A 26220-nucleotide genomic window follows, 5' to 3' on the forward strand; every position below is an offset into this window, starting at 1 on the left:
TCTCTCTTCCTGGACGTGCATGACAAAATTCTTCTCAGAGCTGTTTGCACATAAGAAATGAATGAGATATTTTTGGAAAGTATAATGTGACAAACACCTGGACGTGAATAAATAAATACAAATAACATAAACAAGCATATATCAACTATATAGCCTATAAATACAACGCTCATTTTATTATCATTACTAATTATGATATTTATTTATTTATTAACTTTGGCCATTCTATTATTAGTATCTAAACTAACTAGCCTATAGTTAAATTAAATGACTGCTTGCTGTCAACAAATTATAGGCTGATAATAATCAATACGGATAACGTATGTTGCTGCAAAACATTATTATCATATATATATATATATTAAATGACTGTGTTATGATAATAATTCGTGGTAATTTTAGCTAAATGTGTGTGTGGCTGTGACTCGTTTATTGGAGCTGTTTCGCACACATTACAGGCGTGTGTGAAAAGAGAGATTTTGGAGATGTGGAAGCAGCTCATAATCTGCCGATCATATTAATCATCACATTAATCTGTGTGTGTTTGATGGGAGCGTGATCGCGCATACGCCCGTGTCATTAGCTGTGGGCGAGAACGCGCACCCCCAGAACGCGCCCCAGAGTCAGCGCTTAATAAAGCGTTTCTGCTGATTTCAGAGCAGTGAGAGTGACCTTAACACAGAAACTCGATCGGAGATGTTTTGAATGTGTAAAAATACTAGGCTAGTTTACACGTACGTCTGCAAGAGGTCTGATAGACGTCTCAAAAATGTCAGTTTTACATGCATTCTAAATCACAAATACATCTTCTTAACGTCTTTTTGGAATCTGATAAGAAGCATCCTGTAGTCGTGTCTTGCAGATGTAAATGCGACGTCAAATAGACGTCTCTGAGATGTGCGCCTGCAATCAGCGCTGATTTTAATAATAGCTTTTGCATGTATTTCTAGCTCGTTTCTAATCCATAATATCCTCCAACCAAAAATCTTAATGCCAGTTTCGTAGCATTTTGTAAGTATTTATATTTAATCTGTAAAAAAATTAAAATAATAAACTCATCTAACGTTGTTTCTATAGGCCTTAGAGTATATTTAAGTTATCTGGTCTTAAAAAGTTATCGTTCATTGACTTTTTCAAAACGTTTTAGTTGGATATTCCTCTAACAGATTTTAAACATTATTACTTGTCTCAGAATGTTCAGATAACATCAAAATAGTAACATTCCCATAAATGTTCGCCTAATAAAACGAGTCGTTCCTTTAAAGTTCACATCAGCACGTTTCAGAAGTGTTTGCACATCTGCAGTACATTTCCCATCAGATGTCAAAAAGAAGAAGATGTCTTTAAGATTTAGAATGAATGTAAAACTGAGATCTTAAAGATGTTTCCAGATCTTTAACAGACCTCTTACAGACGTACCTGTGATCCCTGGGTTAGAAAAAAGTGATTTAAAACACATTTTTGTTAGTCTTTAATAGTCAATAATACAGGCGCCATTCGTGACAACTTGCCCCACTTGTAAAAAACAGTCACATTTTTTTTTCTAATCAAGACATGAATGTTTCTATCTCTCCTGACCTTCAAACATTAACCTCTTTACTGCTGTAAAAAAAAAAAATAATAATAATAATTGTGTCACAACTAGCCCCGGTCTCATTCAAAATGAAGTCTCTAAGGCTGCAGATCTCCCTGTTACCATGGTAATGCACACTGACCATTAACCTTTTCATTGCTGACCAGACCCCGACCCACAGACGGATCCAGAGAGAGATCTGTGCCAAACTGAGACAAGCGTCCTGTTTCCCGTGAGCTGGATTTCAGAGGCTTTAAGAGTGAAATGAGAGCTGTGCAGACGATTAAAGAGAAACTCGACATCAAGGCCGGTCCGGCAGACAGAGAGCAAATGTGAAATGTTACTGATATGAAAAGCTGGATTTGGTCTCTCCACAGTTTAAGCAAAACTCATTTTCAGGACTTTCTCCAGGATGAAGTCACGGTTTTATTTGAGGGCTTCAGATTTAAAGCTATAAAACTCTGTTCTGTGCCTCTTTAATGTAATATTCATTTACAAAAGGTTCCTTACAGTGTTGGGTTCTCTTCATGATCAGGTGTCAGATGTTATAAAGCACAAGAGGATCTCAGGACTGAGCTGTGTTTGACTGCTGGCAGCTGTTCATGTGTTTATCATCTCTGTAGATTGTGATTGGTTCGTTTCAGAATCTGCAGGTGCTGTCAATCACAGCACCGGGGCCGTGTGATTGGATGTTTGGAGAATGTGGGTGGAGTTTCTGGCATGGATTATTGTTCTCTGTTGAAATTGAAATGTGTTATGCTTTGAGTAGTTTGAAAAAAAAAAACACATTACAGATAAAAATTGTTTTGTGGAATATGTTGTAATGCTTTGCATATAAGGAAAGCACATTAGAAAAAGATGTTTCTTTTAGTTGTTAGAAATAAGTAAAGGTGTCTCAAAAGGTTCTGGATAACTGTTTTAATTACAATTATTTAAATAATTATGTGTGTGTAGATGTTATACTTATTTAGTAGAAAAATGTAAAAATGTAAAAATTTGTAAAAAAAAAAAAAAAAAACGGTAAAATTGTGACATTTAAATGTTCACAGTTTTCTATCTGAATCTATGTTAAAGTGTAATTTATTTCTGTGATGTGCAGCTGTGTGTGTGAGAGGAAGAGAGAGTGTGTGTGAGGTCCTGTGTGTGTGTGTGTGTTTGTGTGTGTGTGTGTGTCTGTGTGTGTGTGAGAGAGAGAGAGAGAGAGAGAGTGTGTGAGGTTCTGTGTGTGTGTGTGTGTGAGAGAGAGAGAGAGAGAGAGAGAGAGAGAGAAAGAGCCTTCCTACATCTCCTCCATCACTGCGTCTGAGGGTGTGAGGTGAAATCTTTCTGAGTGTGTTTATCTTGAGGTCATCACAGGGCATGCGCCGCAGGAAGTCACAGCGCACAGCCATTTCCTGTTTGAGCCCCAGATGATTGGTGATGCTGAGCGAGTGGCCAGGCACAGAGGAGACTCATTAACAGAGACACGATGATGCTGGCAGCACAGACTGAAAAAAAAACACCAATAAGGAGAATTTCCTCTCTCATAAGACACATCAGAGAGGGATAAAAGCTGCTTGTGAGGTCGGAGGCCTGCAGAGGCAGAGGTATTCACAGATCAGTGATCTCAACTCATTCTCAGGAGTTTCTGGTAGTTCAGAGCTGATCGATGATGATGATGATGATGATGATGAGTGTGAATCATGGAGCAGCGGCGCCCTCTACTGGAAACACAAACAACAACCACCGGGCACATTCAAAATGATGTATTTTTATCATTAAAGTTCATCCAACATTTTACATCCTTAAGCCAATTCATCAAGGAATTTTCAGCTGCAATTATTTCCTGCTTTAAAAGGCAGGTACAACTGCGTGTCATCAGAATAACTATTATATGAAATGGCAAATTTAGAGCCCAGTGGAACCATTTATAGAGAAAAAAGAAAAGGCCCTAAAATAGAGCCCTGAGGTACCCCGCAACTTACAGGAGCAATACAATTACTCCCAATCTTTACAGTAAAAGTTCTATCCCCCGGGTAAGAATGGAACCAAAGTAAAGACTGAACTGAAGAGCGCTGACAAAACACAACCTTTTTTTTTTAAGGATTTTTGCAATAAAAGGATGTTTAGAAGTTCGTGAAAATGTTGAAGTGTAAATGGATCTAGGCTGGGTATCTTTAACAAAGGCTTCACTATCACACGTTTCAAACTTGGTAGAGAACATAACCCTCAGTCAGACTTTTGTTTACAATTAATAAAATGTATGGACCAATACTATGAAAAACTTCTATAAAGAGACTTGTTGGGATCACATTGTAGATAAAGTGACATTTAACATATGATCTCAGTGATCTCTGAAAGCGACATCATCTTAATAGCTTCATTGGTGGAATTTAATACAATAGGTTTTATCAATAAAAAAAAGTCTAATTTAAATTATGAATTTTAAATGTTTTAATTTTTTAATTGTTGTGGGATCCCTACAATTTTACTAAAATAAATGATTATTATGACTTTGCAAAAATAAAATACAAACTTTAACATTTTCTAATGTAATAACATTTAATAACTGATTATACCAAATACAGACGAAACATTTATGACCACTGTCTGTACATTCAGATCGGCTTCATTAGAATCAGTTACAGTGTGATTCTGGAAAAGGTTGTGATTCTCCTGCTGAGCCACTAGAGGACGCCACTGGCCCTCTTCCATCTGCTCTAATAATAATGTTTGAGACACATGAAGACAGAGGCTCTTCTGCGCAGTTAAAGCTCATTATTTTCCTGATGACTGTTTTGTGCCAGTGTGTGTTTTGGGCAGACAGGAGGAAACTGGAGCCAGAGCCGCTGTCAGCGATAACGGATGAGTTCCGAGCTCATTAAGCCGCGCGACACGCTCCGAGTGCCGGCCGGAGATAAGCGCGGCCTCCGTGACGGAAACACATCCATCAGCAGCACACGCGTACACACACACACACACACACACACCTTTTAATTCTTGCAGATGCTGACCTTCTTCTAATCCCTTCTTAAGCATGAATATCCAATGCACCAAACCATTAAAAAGTTTCGATTCGATGTCATAGTTACATCATAGTTATTAATATTAATGCATTAAAACACAGTTTTACATTATCATACTAGAATTGTGATATAGCTGACAATTAAACTTCAAAAGGCTATGATTTTATTCAATAAATACATATTTGCGCTACATGTTTCAATGTCCAACAGCACCATCTGCTGGCAGAGAATGAATCTGCCTTTTCAATAAACCCGTCTGCTGTTTTTGTTCAGACCAATGTGTACAACCATCCATTAAAAACACACGGTTGTAAATGTGCACTCGTAGATCAATAATAAGATAATAAATTATAAAAATCTAAACAGTTAGGCCAGTATAATATAGTTATGTCATGTTAATTAATATAATAATCAATTGAAAATAATTGTTTCAATTAATATAATCACTGATACTTGATACTCAATTTCTTAAAAATGGTTCAAAAAACTTTTTTTGTCTTTGTGAAACACTAATAATAAACATACATTTGCATAATATTTGCAAATGTAAATGTTATTTGCAAGCATCCATATTTGTTCATGCCCATGTTGATTTAAAAACTTTTAGGACACATTGCATTAGAACGGATAAAAAAGTTTATTTAGTTCACTGGGCAGAATAATTAATAATCTTCTCAAAACGTTCAAAAATATCATCTGTACTTTGTTCATGGAACTTTTTTCTATTTTTCCTCAAATGCTTCAGCTGGATGTTCTTCTAACAGTTTTCAAATGTTGCCACTTGTTTCAGAAAACATTCAAATGTAACATTCCCATAATGTTTCAAAACGATGAAATGAAAAGTTTTCCCTAACAATTTAGTGGCTGTTCACATAATACCATTTTTAAAGTCACTTTAAAAACTAAAACATTCTGAGAACATTCAGAAATAATGTTTTCATAACTTCACAGCAACTTTAGTAACACGTTCTTAGAAGAAGAAATAATGTTACCACGTTAACATTCCGAAGTAACATTCAAATAATGTTTCATAACGATCAAATGGAATGTTTCCTTAATGTTTGCATAACATTAAAAAAAACTGGACATTGATTCTTGGAAGAGTTCTGTTCACTGGACATCATAAGATAGTTTAATGTGAGGAACAATCTCTCCGTCACTGAATCACGAGGGTTCACTCGACCTGATGCATGGGCTTTTAAATCCCCTGACATCGAGTCTTTATTGTGGTCACTATAAACTGAATCATGAGTGTGAGTAAACCATGACAGGATTCTCTGTGCTCCTGTGAATTATTGACGCCACAGCAAACAAACGGATGATTGGTCGTGAAGGAAGCCGCAGCACACATCATTGTTCCTTCGCTCTGATTGGGTGTCGCGCTGCAAGGGTTTCCGTGGTAACAGCTGTCCATTTGTGGAGAGAGGCCAGATTTGATTGATTGCTGGTCAAGATGTGGAATGGATGGAACACCTGCAGGAAATCCCCAAGTGTCTCTCTGTGTCTGTCTGTCACGTCCAGAGAGAGAGAGAAGGTCTGTATAACAGAGCAAAGCATCACTCGATGAAACACAACAAGAGCTGATCTATATCAGGGTTCTCTCAACTGCAAATCCATTCCAGACGTGGAACTTAATGGAAGTCAGAATTGATCGATGGATTAATACTTATTCAATCAGACAAGAGATTATTCATAAGGAAACATCAGTGAAAATATTAATATGCAGATTCCCGAGACCCAGTGTTATACAAATTTGTATTAAAATGCAAAATGATGCCGTATGTGTTGAATAAGCAGCGGACGCTGTTGTACACTGCATCACGCACTAATATCACATTCAGTGTGTGGACAGAGAGTCATCTGACCTTTGACCTCTGGTTAGAGCACTGCAGATGAGATTTCAGTTTTGCACTGTGTGTGAGATCATGCATGTGTGTGTGTGTGTGTGTGTGTGTGGAGAAAAATAGCACATATAGCGCTGAATATTCAAAGTCAGCAGCTTTACAGAGAAAGAGAGAGATACAGATAAACGAATGGAGCGCAGGATGATGAACGACTGTTGGTCTGATTTTCATCTCTGTCCTGGACTCAAGAGCTGACTGTGTGTGTGTGTGTGTTTGTGTGTGTGTGTGTGAGAGAGAGAGAGAGAGAGAGTGAAAGAGAGAGTGTGCGTGCGTGCGTGTGTGTGCATGTGTGTGTGTGCGTGTGTGTGTGTGTGTGTGTGTGTGCGTGTGTGCATGCGTGCGTGTGTGTGTGTGTGTGTGTGTGAGAGAGAGTGAAAGAGAGTGTGTGTGTGTGTGTGTGTGTGTGTGCGTGTGTGTGTGTGTGTGTGTGTGTGTGTGTGTGTGTGTGTGTTTGTTTGTGTGTGTGAGAGAGAGTGAAAGAGAGTGTGTGTGTGTGTGTGTGTGCGTGTGTGTGTGTGTGTGTGAGACAGCACTGATGAATGACAGCTCAGGGTCTTCTCTGCTGATGTGAAGGAGTCACGCTCTTCTCTTCCTAATAATTAGAGTCTGTGTCATCAGCAGCGCTGCATCCTTCTCTCAAACACACCAAACACACTCAGCGTTCCTCACACATTCACTTCCAGCAACCAACACCTAAACCATGAAAATCTCTTTTTTACTTGAAGTAATCTTTAAATGAAATGACTTTAGATGCAATACATCAGTAAGCTCATCAATTATTATGCATTATGACAAACTTACCTATATTGTGCCTAAGACATACAGCAAGTATAGCTTATACGTAAAGAAGCAAAACAAAGGTGTTTATATACGGGAAATCTGATTTAATCATCAATAAAAACTGCTCAGTTCAGTTCACTGTTTAATACATCACTGAGAATAAAGCGTTTCCTACAGCTGCATCTCAATGAATCAGAATCTTCCTGGAAAAGTTCATTTGTTTCAGTAATTCAACTCAAATTGTGAAACTTGTGTATTAAATAAATTCAGTGCACACAGACTGAAGTAGTTTAACTCTTTGGACCTTCGTTTAATGAATTTGAAATAAATGAACTTTTCCAGGATGTTCTAAATTATTGAGATGCACCTGTTCTTTGCAGAAAGGGTAGTTTCTCCCATCATTTAATAGACAGACTAATACACAACCAACGAAAGCGAGAGAAAGGAATATGATCGGAGCTCGGACTCAACATGATATGATTGTAATGAACAATCATACAGAAACGGCATTATAAAGTTATACAATTTGTGCACATAAGACAAAGAAGATGAATATAGGTCTGTCTCAAAAGAATCGCAAATATAAAAGCGCGTGTTTATAGACACTAAGACCTCGCGATTTGTTGTGCATGAAATAAGGGGAACAGAGACAGTATTTGAGGGTCGTTCTGTGAGAACAGAAACAGTTAATGCACTTGGATTCACTCCATATCTATGGTTCAGACACACAGCACTATTAGAGACGCAGCACTGGAGGCTTATTCAGATGATTTAATTCACTTCTGTTCTCGTCTTATCGATGACTTAATCTCAGCACCAGTGTCTTTATATAGGCGTTCTCTCTCTCTCTCTCTCTCTCTCTCTCTCTCTCTCTCTCTCTCTGATAGTGTTGCTCTGTGTTGAGCAGGTCACTGTGAGCCGGTGTTTCTTCCTCCTGCTGTGTTCTGAGCTCCTCTTCCTCAGTTATTATCTCACACTCTGCATTCATACACACACACACACGACACACACACACACACACGTGTCCTTGAGCTGCCCGAGGCTCTGAGAAATGGCTGGTGTGTTCCTCGTGAAGATGGAACTGTGTTAAACTGATCAGAAACTCATGTTTCTTTTACAGCATCAGACGGTCAACTAAACTGTGAAGTGTGAAGGTTCTCTCTTCTGGTAATTAATCCTCGCACGCAGGGTTTTTTGGGCCTTCAGATACAATGTGAAGAGCTTTTCTCTCACAAAAGGGTTTAATTGCTGCATTAAGCCCTCGGGAGCTTTCTTCTGTGGTATTTAGTGTGTGAGTACTGCAGATTTGGCCTTTTCAATAAGTCATGTAACATAAGAGCTGGAACATTAAGAGCTTTGATTGTTCTGCTGCGTGTTTAGCATCACGCGTGTGTTTATAAGACGTTCAGAAACGAGCTTGTTTGAAGACTTCAGTGCTTCAGAAGCAGATCTTTCAGAGCTCACACTACTTAAAGCAGATCTCAGTTGCTGAATAAATCGCTGGGGTGTGCTCACCGAGGTCCTGTAGCTCATTTGAGCTAGGCCGCGAGTTCAGGTCAGTTGCAGCGTTGCTTGGCAACAATGTGTTAACAATGTAACTATTTATTGAACTGTTTGTTCCTGTTGCTACGGGAGACAACACAAGAGGCATTAAAGAGAGCAGTGATGGGTGATGTTTTCTCTTCTGTACAACGTCCACATTTCATGACCACTGACCTGACTGAATTAAACGTCCATCAAGATTTCTATCTAGCAGTGGTTCTGAAAGATGATGAGATAGTGCTATTAGAATCCTGCAGAAAAACAACCATTAGAAACCCCTACTGAGAAGTAGTACTGGTTTAAATAGTTATAAAGGTAACACTAATGGTTCCTAGTGGGTCACTACTGGTAATCTATATAGTTAAAACCACTGAATCCTAATGGGATATGGCTTTTTGGTGTTAAAAGAATCATAGATATTCACATCTGCTGGTGCACTCGCGTGTCTGATCTGTGCCAAAACATAGTGAGATGCCTACATAGACAACATTTGAAGACATCATAGTCACACTCCTGATGATTGAAAGCAAGCAGCAACGGTTTGGCTAAACTCTAAGCCAGCGGCACATATATTCTTCATGGAGAAGGCAATGCATGAGAGAGCTGAGAGAAGTGTTGATTATAAATATACAATACAAATGGCCTAGCTTCGTTAAAGGACAGACACGATGGGAACGGTGTTTGTGTGTCATTCTCTCACTCTCACCACATTAGTGTCCTGTTACCATGGCGTCCACATCACTGTCATCACCCTGAGAAACACGGAGAAGAAGAGTAGGACAGTCAAGAAGACGAGCAAAAACCTGCAAATCACACAACAGATCTCTTTGTGACTCATTCATGAAGACAGTCCTTTGCATGTTTCTTAAATGAACCAGTGTAGCTGAACGAATCAGTTGAATTAATGATTCATTGATTCATTCATAAAGAAAGTTATTTGTATAATTTCTAAATGAATCAGTGATGCTTAATGAATCAGTTGTTTGAATGATTCACGTGCTAATTCATAAAACAGTCATTTGTATAATTTCTAAATGAATCAATACAGCTAAATCAGTTCAATCAGTTGAATGAATCAATCAATTACTCATCAGTAAAGAAAGTCTTTTCTATTGATCAAAAATGAATCAGCTACACTGATTCATGAATCGGTTGTTTGAATGATTCAGTGACTCATCAGTAAAGAAAGACATTTGTATTGATCAAAAATGATGTAGCTGAATGAATAGGTCGAATGACTCAAATTATGAAAAAGACACTTTGTATCATTCCTAAATGAATCAGTTCAGCTAAATGAATCAGCTGAATGAATGATTCAAAAGACTATCACCTGTATGCTTCCAAATGAATCAGTGTAGCTAAATGAATTAAATGAATTATTAATGAATAAAGAGAGTCACTATTATCATGAATTGCTGTAGCTGAATGAATCGATCTAATTAATGTTTTAGTGAGTCACTAATGAAGGTTTGTCACTTGTGTGTGTGTGTGTTATCCCGTTCCGTCGGTCCATAACATCCTCTCTGCCTATTTCCATAATTATGCTAATGCCACAGATGGTGTGCATTCGTGTGTGTGTGTGTGTGTGTGTGTGTGTGTGTGTGTGTGTGTGTGTGTGCGTGTGCAGCTATGTGAGTGACAAACTTCGTCATCTGCATCTTCACACTGTCAATCCCTCAGAGACCTCCTGTAGATCTCTGTGTGTGTGTGTGTGTGATTGCCTCATAAGCGCTCTGTTGATCTCTCAGTGAGTCAAAGCCCTCTTTCAGTCTCTGTGTGTTCAGCACTGAGAGTAAAACACTGAATAAGTCCTCATCAAGCTGAAAATGATGCCTTTTCATTGCTTCAACATCAGCCGAAAGGCATTCACGGCTAAACACTTGACAAAACAGATAATATAGGTACATTTTCACACGCATTCCATGAGCACAAGAGAAGACAGATATGAAAATTAAAACTTATTCTTTTGTATTAATTATATAAGAAAAGTTAAATAAAAAATATATTTGACCACGTTTTAAAAATAAATAAATAAAAATAATCTACTTCAAAATTACATTTAATTCAGTGAAATTTGTCTCTACATATTTTTTTTTTATTATAAAAAAGTTATATAGGTTAAAATAAAATAAAAAAATATTCAATTAAAATATAAAAGTATGTTTAATAAATATAAAGCATGGTCTCTGGCAAAAGCTGAGTTTTTTTCCCCAGAAGGGACTGAACCTGTGTGAGTTCATGATGATCAGTGAATAAAGCGGAAGATGTGTCTCTGTCCATGGTGCTGAATCACGTCTGCGCTGTTAGAGACGCGTCCACAGGATTTCCACGGTACACCTCCAATCAGATCATCACGGTTCCGTGCCCCGAACAGAGCTCTGACTTCCTGTGGCACTTTTGTTCAGCGCAGCGGTATTCTGGCTCATCCTGACGCGTTCGATCAGGTGCGTGACGCGCTCGCTCGTCTGAATGAACGCGCACCGGCCCGCGCGCGCGCGCGCAGACTCACAGTCTCCGTGAGATGCCCGTTAGATTCGGTGCGGCAGTGCAGTACCGCCGCTCACGCTCGGATTTCCCGCTCGTCTCCACGCGCACACACACGGATCCGTGAACCGGAGAGTCGCGCGCGCGGACCGCAAGACGGTCATGCCGTGATGGTGTCACGCGCACGGACGCGTCAGCCGTGTTTGTGAAACCGGAGATGATGGTGATGGTGATGATGATGGTGGTGTTGGTGGTGGTGGTGAGGAGCGGAGCTTTCCTCCGGTTACCGGGGCTCGTGATCAGACTGACGGCGCTGATGTTCGTCGCCGGTTCGAGCGGGATGCCGCACGTGCTCAGATTCGGTGAGAGCTGATCGATTATTTATCGAGTCACCGCGATTGATTGATTCATGTGTGTGTGTGTGTGTGTGAGAGTGTGTGTGTCACGGTCTCTGCCATCAGGCCTCGCGGAATCACATCTGTGTGAAGATCAATAATCACACAAATACTTCACAACATTACCAAAACTAGTCACAGACGGATTTATTGACCATTGAGTCCAGATTTGTTGTGCTTTCTTGTGTGACTCTTGTTATTTTCTTGAGCATACTAAGTCATGCACAGTTTTGGTTATGACCTTATGACACGCACATGTTAAGTTCATTCACAGTGTTTACTGATCATTTATACAACAATACAGTAATGATTTATACAATCATAACGACTTTAAAGCAAAAATATTAGAGATTTAATTTGCATTTAATTTTAATAAATAATCATTCGAATTTCAATGTATTTAAATAAATGTCAAAAGATACAAATTACATTTATTTAAAATAAATAATAAATATTATAAATAAAAATACATTAAATTAGCATTTTTTACAATAATACTGTAATAATTTGTACACTAATAAGTATAATAAGTTAGCATTGAAATATAATAATAAATAGAAATAAAAAATGCATGTTTATACATTTTAAAATAAATAGAAAACAAAATAAATATGCAATTACATTTATAATAAATGTAATAAGTAAAAAATAATCATACAGTAAATTAGCCTTAAATACAACAACACAATGTAAAACAATGACTTTAAAATAAAATTATTAGAAATTAAAATAGCATTTAAAAGCAATAGTAGAGAACTATGAACTAAATTTGTTAAATAAAAAAGTACAAGTTTAAATAAATAACGAATACATGATTTAAATCAATATTATATGTGATGCGTAAAAATAAATAGAAAATGAAAATAAAAATTATAATTTTAAATTAAATTCACAACTTAGATGGAAACCAACCGATGACACAAATGTACAAAATTAAAAACTGCTCAACAATCCCAATGATGTAAGGATAAAAGTATATTTTTAATGCAAAAATCAGCTTCATGACTATAGTGAAGTCTTGTTATATACAGACAGAAAAAGTTTCTGTACTCTTTACAGTGTGTATATGAAAAAACAGGATTACACTCTTCATGCTTTGTGTTCATTTAGAGCCGAACGGTGTGGAGCATGCCTTGATTATTTCTAACTTTATTTAGACTGTTTTCATTCTTGCATTAAACATTGTGAATCTATCAGGCATGTGCATGTCAAACAAACTCTGTGTGCGTGAGTGTGTGTGTGTGTGTCTGTGATGTGTGTGTGTGTGTGTGTGTGTTTAAGAGTCCGCACGCGTCCGCTCCGCTGTGAGGAAACACAGATCTGCTGTGGAGCGAGCCTCTGTTTGTGTGAACAGCATCTCTGTTCATCTTTGTTCATCCATCAGTCTCATATATGCATCAGATGACACTCGTTTACTGACAGATCCCTCGTTCACTCAAGCTTCAGATTCAAGTCAGCACTGCTGCAGATTAATCGCTCATTACTCATTACTCTCTTAACTGATGCCTTTATCCTGGAGGAGCTGGAGTTAATTCTTTACACCAGGTGACTGAATCTTGATGTGTAAGCATGTTATTGTATAAATTATTATATATTTTTTATTTATTTTTGCATGCATGTAGATTCTAAATGTTTATTGGAAGAAGGAAAATTAGAAATTAAATCTGCATTTGAATAGAAACTGTATTATTACATATAATAATGATATTAAATTAAAGATTAAATATACTTTTAAATAAATTATAAATGTAAGCTAAAAAAAACAATTAGACATTAAAATCTACATTTTAGTGAATATTAAATGTAATTAAAAATAATGTGAAGCATGTGGCAAGTGGATTCCAAATGTTTGTTGCTAACATAAAAAAACAGTAATAATTTATATAATAACTTTAAAATAAAAATATTTGAAATTAAAATTGCATTGGAATTAAATGATAAATAATGAGAAATACAAATTAAAATATAAAAAATGTAATTTGAATTTAAATTATTAATATAAGATTGAAATCCATAATAAATGAAAAAAAATGAAATTAAACGAGCATTTAATTATATGCATTGTGTTTTGTATCTGAGGAGGGTTTGTGATCATTCCGATGTCAAGTTTTCAGATTAATTGTAGTTAAGTTTTTAGTCATTTTGTTATTTTTTTATAATTTTTATTACTTTTCAGATTTTTTTAAAGGTTTCATTTATTTCAGTTTTATTTCCACTTATTAAAATTAGTACTTCAACTTTAAGATTTTTCTAATTGTATTTATCTAATGTTTCTATTTTATTCCAGCTAATAATTGTTTCAAATAGTTTTAGTTAATTAACCCTGTATTATTTATTTAAATTAATATTAAAATATTATACATTTTCATATAATATAATATTATATTATATTATATTATATTATATTATATTATATTATATTATATTATATTATATTATATTATATTATATTATATTATATTATATTATTAATTCTCAAATTAATAAAGTAAACCACTTGGTACATGTTTTTTAATTATAATTTTAATAATTGTATTATATATGATTGCAAGTCAAAATAAACAATGCTCTATGCTGACACTTTAAATGACATGAAGAAACCAGAATGAATTCATCAGTTGTAGTTATATTTGTAGGACACTGCTGGTTCTTAGGTCTCGTCTCGTGTGGGTTTTGGCTTTTATTGTCTTCAGATGTCAGATCCAGTCAGTTTGATGTGTTTAATGCATGGTGACGCTGTAAATCGAGCAGAATCTCCTCTAGATCTTCAGGTGTTGATGAAGATGAGCTCAAACGTGTGATAAAACACACTTAAATCACACATTTCTCAGTTTAATTATACAAATAGAGCTTTCAAGAACAAAGCAGAAATCCATCAGCTATTAACATGCGCTGCACACAGACTCAGAGCCAACACACATTTATAATAATTATTCTTTAAGAAATACATTTTATATATATTAAATAAAATATTACATTAAATATTATCACCAAATATTTAAATATAAATTTTAACTGATATATAAATTATACAATATTAATCATAATGTGATTTTTAAATTATAAATAACATAATTTTTACAAATTAGATTTGATAAACAAATTTTATGAAATCTCATGAATTAGTATAAATGTGAATTATAAATTGTATGTAAACTATATAATACTAAAGATAAATTATAAAATAAAATTATATTTAATAACATACAATTTAGATATTGTTATGTAAATTACATGATATTGTATTTAATAATTTCTTATAATTATACACATAAATTAAACCTAAACAATGATATAATTGATTATATTATTAAATCTATTTAATAATATAAAAATTACACAAGCACACAAATACAAACATTTAAAAACTATTTACATACAAAATATTTACCGCAATTATTAGAATAGTTAGTTAAGATTTATGTATTTGAATTGCATATAAAAATAATTTATTGTGGTGCATATTTGTCATTCATGCATAAAACAGTACTAAAACATTGTGGCATAGTTTATTTTAATTATTTGCATCTATTTAAATATATTTAAATAATCATATTTTTGAATTTGCATTTATTCAAATGGTTTAGAATTAGCAAAGATCTCTCCGCTGTGAAAACAAGTCATGCAAAAGTATGAATATTGTTCAAACGCGACCAGCGATATCCATCCGTTCAAACGCATGAGAGTGAACTGAAAGCATCTCACACATCTCAGCAGTTTCTCCTCCACAGTGCTGAGATGAAAGCTGTTCTGTGATCGTGTGTCAGTGTTGAGCTGATCTGAGGAGTAAGTGCAGATGAAACACCACTGTAATATCCTCTGAAAACTGATCTGAGAACTGCTGCTTTGTGCAGAATAAAAGCTCTTCCCCTGAGCAAAGACTTGACGGTTTACCTTTGCTCACGGCTCGACGAGGCTGTTTTAGCAGCACACAGACTGAAGCAGGATAACAGCTTTATTATAATTACAAATTCAGCTGTAATATGTCCGTACAGTAGAAGGAGTTTATCCTCCTGAGAACTAAAGTTTGGAGAAGTCACACTGCAGTATTTAATCAAATAAATGCAGCTTTGGTGAGCAAAATAGACTTCTTTTAGAAACATTAAAAACGGACTGTCTTCTAGTGTTTCAGCAGTTTTTCTGATTTTAAAGTGTGTTTATGCATCTTTATTTATATAATCAGTGGAACTTGATTTGATATGTTGTGATTTACTTCAGACATTTATATGTGTACAGATGCTTTGTGAGCTGCTGTGTGACTCTAAATGTCTTTATTGACACACACAGGTGTATGAGTGTGTGTGTGTGTGTGTGTGTTCTCCGTGGCTTGATTAAGAGGTATTTCCGTGTGAACAGCAGAAGCGGGTCTCCATCTGTTTCCTGCGGGTGTCACTTTCAGTCACACAGAGATGTAATGAGAGAGAAACGCTGCAGATGAGCCGCTGACACTGAAAACCAGTGAACGATCATATAAGAGATCTTTAACCGCTCACTGGGTCTCCTGTACGAGCGAGTCATTGATTCATTCATTTAAAAACATGGATTCATGCAGAACTGAATCAAACCAAAGGTCTCAATACGAGCTCAAACGTTTCTCAATGATCTGAGCTCATTTCAGCGCATGATGACTAGTGCGTATTTTGGGTCTGTTTTTGTGTCTGAGAGCAATAATTTAGATGTTAAAGTGTTTACTCAGCGACTTTAATCACAGTGTGCGTCTGTAACGTGTCATTAGCACATTCACACGGATCTGTTTGCCGTCTCACGTTCACACATTAACACTTCTAATTCACCAGGAACGAATAATGATCCTTCAGAGCACAAACAGGCTTTGTGTTGCACTCATCCTCGTGCTTTTCATTATGAATTTTGTGTGAGTTAATGCAGAAGAGTCAGGTATTCCCATGATGGCGAATCTCCATATCTCACTTGCATAATTCATTTCCTCAATAATTCACACCCTCATGGATGATCCGAGTCCATTATCCACATGCGCACGGTCAGATGTGGTCAGAAGCGCCATGTATTACTGAGAATGGGATGTTTCATGCAGATTATTTCAGATGTATTTTGGGCTATATTGCAATCTTAAAGCAGATGATTTTATCCAATGTGAAGTTTAAAAAATATATATATGTATTTAATAAAAAGCTAAATATAAATAAAAATGCTATATGTAAATAAAAAAATAAATGACATAAATATAAAAATAAAAAAACTAAATATTTGGAAATGAAAATAAAAACTAGGATATATTTAAACCTTTGTATATAAAAATACAAATCTAAATATAGCTGCAAGCAGCGATGGCGGGCCCAAGCCCAGTTGCATCAGGAAAATGGTGGACATGTATTTACAGTAACCCTTTTGTTGTTGAGTCACAGCAATGAAAGGGTTACTCTAGAATATCACACACACACACATAAAGAGAGGGTAGAATGTTTAAAACTTTTACTGATCTATAAGCATTTGTAAAATAATTTTAGAAAACTATATTGCATAAACATAAAAGATTTGTTTCAAAGCATTTTGAAAACAGCACACACTTTGACTCCCAAAAGTCACATTTATGTAATCGGCTTCATACGAGAACAAACTACTGAAGTTTGATTGATATCAGACACTGTGTGCAAAAGTTATTACACACTTCCTGTATCTCATTCCTCATCGGCTCGCCACATCCAACCTGTCAACTTGACATCACGTTGACCGAGTTGGTGGCAATCAGACGAAAACCCTAAGAGGAGTATATCACAATCCAGAGATGCATTTTTCAAACAATCCACAATAGCTGACTACCTGTTGGGTTATTGAGATGCAGTGCAAAAGCCGTTCAGGGTGAAGAGATCTGTTTGTGTATTTTGGTGAAAGTAAGTCAAAATTTTAAAATATAAATAAACAATGTTAAAACGTGTAAATACATTTATTTAGTCATTTAGCAGATGCTTTTACAAAACAGAACAAAAGAATGGGTGGCTCCAGAGATGAAAGAGAAGAATGAAAGAACGGGTGAAGATGGATCTTCTCTTAACGATTTCCCTTCTGTATCTCTCACTCTGTGTGTGTGTGTGTGTGTGTGTGTCTTTAGCTCCTGTCAGCTCTTCTGCAGTCGTTTCTTCAGGCTGCAGTAACACACTCTTTAGCTCCTGCTGCAGATTCCAGATGCTGGACAGTTGAGCATCTACTGTACCAATCTTTACATAAAGAGGCGACAAACTGGACACAAATCTCCTGTTGGCCTAGCTAAACTAGAGTATAAAGACTGCATCCAGTGATTTAGATGATCGCAAATCATCTGCTAAATTGACATTCAGTTCATTGTATAAATATAAAATATAGCAAATAATTAATTTATCTGAATGACCTAAAGCTTAAAATTATGCATTTGCATTAATATTTTGCATGCAACTGATTCTACACGATCTTCTCCAAACAAATCTTTCTATTTCAGTACATTTATTTTTACATTACATTTCACATATATTTTTACTATTTGTTTCTAAGTTTATTTAGAAAGTTTTTCTTTGTATTGCTGTAAAATATTAATAAGCAGGCTTTTAAAATATATAAAAATAATAATAATAATGACAAAAAAAGAATATATATATATATATATATATATATATATATATATATATATATATATATATATATATATATATATATATATATATATTAGGGGTGTAACGGTTCACAAAATTCACGGTTCGGTTCGATACGATACACTGATGTCACGGTTCGGTTCGGTTCGGTTCGGTTCGATACGTTTTAGATACAGCAAAATGTAAAAACATCTCAACTTTTCAGAATGCCGCAAGCGCACCGCGGGTCATGTGACAAGAACCAACCAATCAGCTTCATCCTTTCCCGTAACAACGTTGAGAGCTCAGCCAAGATGAAGGAACAGCTGATCATAGTTGTATATGGATTGCAATTTTGAAATAAATTCAGTAGCAGAGCTACTGCAAGCGATTTTTAGAGCTGCAAATCCATTTATCCTTCGCTGAAATTTCCACGTCTCATGGAGAGAGCACGTCATTGTTGCTTAGCAAAGACAGACGCCTCATGAGCGCTTCTGCCCGAGCGCTTTGGAAAGGAGGAGAAAGACGCGCTTAGCGTTTTCCACGCGTTTTTAGGAGCGATATGTGAACGGCCCCTAAGGCGCTCGCTCACTCAGCACGCGCTGAAGGCTCGTTGCAAAATGTCTAATGCATTTAACAGACCAGAAATATAAGATCCTAAAATAACCAACAGGTCTGGTGTTTGGGTTGGATTCCCTGTAAGCTATAGTGTCTAAATGCTGCAGCGATAGTTTGCTGCGTGCATGTTTCTCCTTTTTTTCGTCTTTTCCCAGATAGTACTGACGCATATTCCCGCTGGTTTTTTTTTTTTTTTTTTTTTTTTTTGTAATCCCGCTGGTGTACCCTGTCATGTTGCAGATGCGACATACCGTTGTTTTTTTATCCACCACTCTCTTGCCATCACCATTATAGCTTAAAGGGAATCCAAAGTGCACCCAAACACCAGACCTGTTGGTTATTGGAGGATCTTCTCATTTCTAGTCTGTTAAACGCATTGGCTATTTTGCAACGAGCCTTCAGCGCGTACTGAGTGAGCGAGCGCCTGCTGAGTAGCCTAACATAAACATATAAGATGGTGTTTTATTCTTCTTCGGGAGTGTCAGGGGCGTTGCCTGTTAAGTTGTTTGGGTTATTGGGCTACCTTGTTGAACGCATATCATTATATTTCTTTCTCTCTCTTTTTTTTTTTTTCAAATATAATTAATTACTCCAACGAACCGTTCGGTATACATAATGCGTACCGCGTACCGAACCGAAAGCGTCGTACCGAACGGTTCAATACGAATACGCGTATCGTTACACCCCTAATATATATATATATGTGTGTGTGTGTGTGTGTGTGTGTGTGTGTGTGTGTGTGTGTGTGTAATTAAATGTATAGGTTCATTTTTACATTTATTACGTTTACATATATGTTTTCTACATATTGTTGAAAATAATGAAAAAACTTATATCAGGCTTTTAAAATGTATTTAGGCATTTTATAAAAATTTCATTAAGAAAATTTATTTTGGAAAATTGCACAAATTATACAAGTGAATCTAAAATGAAATGGTATTAAAATTCATTTTTATTCATATTTCGATTAGGTTTTTATTGGACTATTTTGTCACTTATTTTATTCCTACATATATATTTAATTAATTTGTATTTTATTTTGGTTTTAGTTATTGTAGTATCAACTTAAAGAGCCAGTAAGATGAACATTCTAAGCTTCCTATCACTGTTTATAAGTCCTGTACAATAGGTTTAAATCCATCCAAGGGTAAAAAACATTTTACCAAAATATCATTTTAAAATTACCTCAATTCTAGTGACGTACATAGAGATGGGCAAAAGATTTGAAATCTATAACGACTCGTTTCAGCGATTCAGAGTCGACTCCTTACTTTAGAAGCCAATAACTTTATAAATCGTGTACTTTTTGGTTTAATTACTTTGCACATTGTTTACACTGATGGACAGCTACATCATACACAGTAATACAGGTAATTTTTGATTTCCCATCTGTGTGGTTCTTTAAATTAAAATGATACATTTTAAAGTTTTCAGTTAAAGTTTATTTTATTGTGTAGTGTTAGTTAACTCTAATAAGAGAGATGATGTGGATCGGTGTCAGTGAAAGCAAATCCTGCTCCAGATGTTTAACTGAAGCTGCGTCTCACTCTGAGTTTCTCTGTTAATTTGATGTTTTGGATCCAGATGCTGTGTGTGTTCACTGTGTGTGTGTGTGTGTGTGTGTGTGTGTGTGTGTGTGTGTGATGAAACTGAATCTCTCCTGTCCGTCTGCAGGTGGGATATTTGAGTCGATAGAGAGCGGCCCGTCCGGACCCGAGGAGCTGGCCTTTAAATTCGCTCTGAACACCATCAACAGGAACCGAACACTTCTGCCCAACACCACACTGACCTACGACATCCAGAGAATCAACGTGTTCGACAGCTTCGAGGCCTCCAGGAAGGGTGAGAGAGCTGCTAAAACACACCAGCGTTTGGCCTCAAAACACATTTAAACTTGTGATCTTATCTTTCTTTTCTAACCAGTACTTAACAATGTAAATATTCGTAAACACAAACTGAGGCAAATATTTAGAAATTTTACCAATGAAGAATGTAAGTATTTGTGAATGAAATCAAACATTTAAATATGTGTAAATACAAAGGAATAATCTAAATATTAGCACATAAAATTTAATGTAAATTTCAAAATATAAATGAATGCAAATATTCATAAATACAAATAAAAAGTGTAAATATTTCACAATATAAATGAAGAACGCAAATATTTGTAAATGATAATAAAAATGTTTAATATTTTTAAATAATAAAAAATGTTTAAATAAATTAAACATGTAAATATTTGAAAAAAAAAACTAATTGTAAATATTTGTAATATTAGTAAATATCTTAAATAAAATACAAATGTAATTTGTAAATCACAATAATTTTAATATTTGCAAATAAAACCCAAAGTGTAAATACTTAGCAATAATCAACAATTTAAACATTTTTGAATTTTTATTTGTAAATGTAAATATTTTTAAATAAAGTAAATATTTGTGTATAAAATCTCAGAATGTAAATATTTGTAGGTGAGTGAACAGACTGCAAACACACAAGTGTTTTCTTCTCAGCTCAAGCGCGTTTAAACATTCATGTATTTCCTGAAAACCGTCTCTTTTTTCTTTCCCACACTGCCCTATTTTCTGTGCTTTGTCATTTCAAGCCCAAAGCTTCAGTGCTGGCCTCATTTGTAATTTTAATAACCCTTTTTTCTCAGGCTGCTTTCATACGCGCTGGAATGAAAAGTGAAATTGGGCTCAGTTTGGAGAAATAGCATGACTTCTGCTGTCGGAGAACATGCTATTTAAGCACAGAAAACAGATGCACATGATTTCAATACATACATTAGTGACCTCGACTGCTGTGGAAAACCTGTTATTAGCAGAAATCTCATGAAAGGGAGGGAGAAACATGCCTACACTTATTATTCAGAGAGCATGCTGGAATAAATTGCCATCATGTCAATCCAAATACAACATGAGAGGATGGGGATTTGAAATGTAGAACTACAAAGCGTACAAAAAATACATAAAAACATAAATAAAAATAAAATTAACTTGAGTCAGTTATACTTAAGTCATGTATGATTGCTTTGTGTGAAAACCTGAGTCCAAGTTAAAGGAACGAAAATTTAAATAAAAAAAATAAATGTAAATATTTCTAAATAAAAACACAAAATGTAAACAAAAATCAAGAATGTTAATATCAAAATATTTGTAAACAGAAAACAAGAAAGTAAGTAAAAAAGTAAAAAATATAAATATATGTGAATAAAATCAGTAATGCCAAGTTTTACTGAATACCAAACATGGAAACCAAATATGGAAATATTTGTAAATAAAAAGAAAAAAAATTATATTTATAAATCAAAAGTGTTAAAATAACCAAAATGTTTAAATGTTTAAATAAAAATGAAAATATTTGTAAATAATCCAAGAATGTAAATGTTGGTAAAATAACAATAAAATTCAAGAATTCAAATTAGTTTAAGCAAAAATCTGTAAATATTTCTAAATTAAAACAAAAACAGAACTGTTTGAAATACAAACGAAAAATATCAATAATTTTAAACAAAAAGAAAAACTAAAATTGTACTGTAAATCTTTGTCAGTAAAAGTCAAGAATGTAAAAAAAACATCTGTAAATAAAAACATATATATATATATATGATTCATAACAAAGAGTGTTTTGTACATAAAAATTTAAATATCTGTACATAAGTCAAGAATGCAAATGTTTGTAAACTAAAATCAAGAATTTAAAAGTTGTTTAAATAAAAACCTGTGAATATTTTGAAATTAAAACAAAAATGTAACAGTTTGTAAAAAAAAAAAAAATGTCAGTAATTTTAAATAATAAACTAAATGTGTACTTTAAATATTTTCAATAAAAGTCAAGAACATATATATTATTAGGTAAACTTCAATAATGTAAATGTTTGAAAAAGATCAAGATGATTATTACTATTTATGTCAAACTGTTTTCTGGCGAGCAGCATTTGATTGGTTCCATGTTGTTTTATCGTCCAATCACAGCCTGCGAGCAGCTGTCCCTGGGCGTGGCAGCGATCTTTGGCCCCTCCCACAGCTCGTCAGCCAATGCGGTGCAGTCGATCTCGAACGCTCTGGGCGTGCCTCACATCCAGACGCGCTGGAAGCACCAGGTGTCTGATAACAGAGACTCATATTACATCAGTCTATATCCAGACTTCTCCTCGCTCAGCCGGGCCATCCTCGACCTCGTGCACTTCTTCAGGTGGAGGATGGTGACGGTGGTGTATGACGACAGCACCGGTGAGCACCAGCCAATCACACACACAGATGAACACGAGCGAAAACACTGCATGCTGCATACTGCTCTTTAATAAACATACACCAAACCACGCAGTACGTGACAATAATCACATGTTTACATCACACGAATATCATCTCAGAAATATTTCATCATATAATTTTTCTTTAAATCAATTTTGTGTTATTTTGAGTTGAAAGTTGGATAACTTTTATTTTTAGAAATGAATTTGTTGCAATACAAGACCAAAAAAAATCAGAAGCAATGTAAAAAAATATAACTAAAATCAAAATGCAAATATTACAAAATGTAACTATTTTTATCTAAAAGATTTGTTGTTTGTAAATAATAATTAAGAAAGTAACTATTTGTAAATAAAAAACAAAAACGTAAACATTTGTAAATAATAATAAAGAATGTAAATGTGTAAATAAAACAAAAATGTAAATATTTGTAAATAAAAACAAAAGTATTTGTAAATCAAAAACAAATAGTTGTAAATAATAATCAAGAATGTAAATGTGTAAGTAAAAAATTTAAATATTTGCATAAATGAAACTCAAAATGTAAATATTTGCAAGATCATTTAAAATGAACTAGTTTAATAAAAATTTAATAAAAATCTTTTTTATTTACTAGACTTAAAATAAACTTTTCATTATGCATATGTAAATTTTAACCTAAAATCGTTGTGTTAAATAAATAAAAAGAAAAAGTTGACAGACATGTCCATTTGTCAACAACCCAGTGGGTCATCTGGGTGTTTTATGCATAAACAAAATTATATAATAATTATACATAATGTGCTGGAGTGAGTAATTAGACTAGTTTATTAGACTGATTAACCAGTTTGACTAGTATGAGCACAGAAACAGATTAGACAGTGGACGTAAATCTCAGCGCAGTGATTTCCTCATTAGTCTATTCTAATTAATCGAAGGGATTTTATTACCTTCTCCGAGCATTTGCCTATAATCACACAAATTGGATCAAACCAGGAGCTGGAATAATTTGTTTTCATTAGGGATTCAGTGACGGCTCCCGCTGTTGGCAGCCATTAATGTATTAATTTATGCTTAAATGTTAGTCAGTGTTGTATGTAAATTTAACAGGACATTTTTTAGACTGTAAATGCACATTAAAATTAAAACACTAAAATTACTTACTGGAAATAAATAAATACATACTGAATAAACTATTAAACTAAATGAGAGAAGCACTTAAATTACTAAATTGAATTAAAGTAGCTTTATATTTCTAATATAATATAATTTTATGTTAATTTAAAACTTGAATAAAAATGACAATAGTATATAAGGCACTAAAATAACTAGCTATAAATAAATAAAAAACTAAAACTAAGACTGATATCAATAAATAAAAGATCAAAAGCAAAATAAAATTACAAAAACTAACATGAAAATAAAAAACTAAAAGGTTATTCAAAATATTAATAAAAACGATAACAGTATATAAAGCAATGCAATTGCTAACTTGAAATAAATACTTAAACTGAAATAAAAATGAATTAAACCTAAATATAAATATTAAATAAAAACTAGGACATAGCAAAAATATAAAAAAAATTAATTAAAATTACCAAAAAAAAAAAAAAAACGGATTAAAAGCACTGAAAATTACTAACTGGAAATAAATAAATACTAAAAGTCAAGGAATAAACATGACTTACTAAAAAACAAAAAATAAAGTTAGTTATTTAATTACTACTAATACTAAAAATATCATGAAAAATGTATTTATAAAAGTATAAAAAATAAAAGCTTCTGGCGTTTGTGACATTAATCTTTCTATCTGATAAGAGCACTCGTGTCATGTCTCTGTGTGAGTGATGTGTGGTTTTTTACTGCATCTTTTCCTAAAGTCCTCGATCTCCCCTCGAGTACCAGAGGCAACGGTTGCCAGGCGACCATTAGTTACCGTTGTTAAGGTCACATGAAGCACTGCAGCCCCTCCCTCTGAGTATCCCAGCATGCTGCCAGCTCCCAGCGGAGCGACATGTGCACACATGTGATCTGAACACTTTAAACCTGCTCAAAATACTCACTGAGACACTGATGTTACTGCGCCGCGAGTGTGTGTGTGTGTGTGTGTGTGAGAGTGTGTGTGTGAGAGAGATCCAGGGCCGTCTATGTCTGATAGACTGTGAAGACAATTGCACAGGATGAAATATTCATAAGTAAATCCCATGAAATCTTACTCCTAGATCACATTTCCCCTCAAAACCGAAACAAAATTGGATGTTGCTTACGATAACTAAGCCGATTTTAGGATTTAAGGAAAACATTTTTTTTCAGGAGATTGAAGCTAATTTCCCTCAATTTCTCATTGCTGTTATTTCTCCAGATGTTTAAGGTTTTGAGTTTGTTAGTAATTCTCATGATGCACAATCTTGTTTCTTGTTACTGTAAAAAAGTGATAAAGGTTTTAGAGTATTAAAGGTTTAAAACATACTAGAATGATCTTATTGTAAAAGTTAAAGACTTTTATTGTTTAAATTGTTTATTTAAATATATAAAATATTAATCAATATCTTTAATGATTTAATTGGAAAAATTATATATATATACAGTAATTCATTCATTAATATATGTTTATATTTGACATCCAGTGTGTGTGTGTGTGTGTATATATATATATATATATATATATATATATATATATATATATATATATATATATATAAATTAATTTATTCATATAAATTTAATTGTATAAATAGCCACATATTATGTTTTATAATTGTAATAAATGTTTGCAAAATTATTAATGATATAAATATGAATTAATTATATAATACAGAAATCTTACATAAAATATTTTACTTATGTTTATTAATATTAATTATATAAATAGTCAGTAATTTTATATTAGAATTTGACAACTAAGAACATTTTCCACCCAGATTCCCATTACAGACATGTGAGAAAATAATGACATATTATTTAAAATATACTTTTTTATATTCATTAATATCAATTAAATTATATAACTAGTTAATAATTATATTTGTTATGAGCCCCTGCTCTCTCGTTCTTTTGGGGGCTCGTCCGGGATCAGGGTAAAGAGAGAGAGAGAGAGAGAGAG

At 34.2% G+C, this 26220-nt stretch overlaps 1 protein-coding gene across 1 annotated transcript in view; it reads left to right on the forward strand.

Annotated features, from left to right (window-relative positions):
- Window positions 1–11014: 11014 nt before the first annotated feature.
- Window positions 11015–26220, forward strand: part of LOC113048467 (glutamate receptor ionotropic, kainate 2-like) — a 39580-nt gene continuing 24374 nt past the window's right edge. The window contains exons 1-3 of the mRNA XM_026210288.1: window positions 11015–11650; window positions 20557–20724; window positions 22860–23117. Of these exons, the coding sequence (XP_026066073.1) occupies window positions 11506–11650; window positions 20557–20724; window positions 22860–23117 (571 nt within the window). The 5' untranslated portion in view covers window positions 11015–11505. The remainder of the gene's footprint in view (window positions 11651–20556; window positions 20725–22859; window positions 23118–26220) is intronic.

The sequence above is a fragment of the Carassius auratus genome, chromosome 29, assembly GCF_003368295.1.
Source record: "Carassius auratus strain Wakin chromosome 29, ASM336829v1, whole genome shotgun sequence".
Lineage (NCBI taxonomy): Eukaryota > Metazoa > Chordata > Actinopteri > Cypriniformes > Cyprinidae > Carassius > Carassius auratus.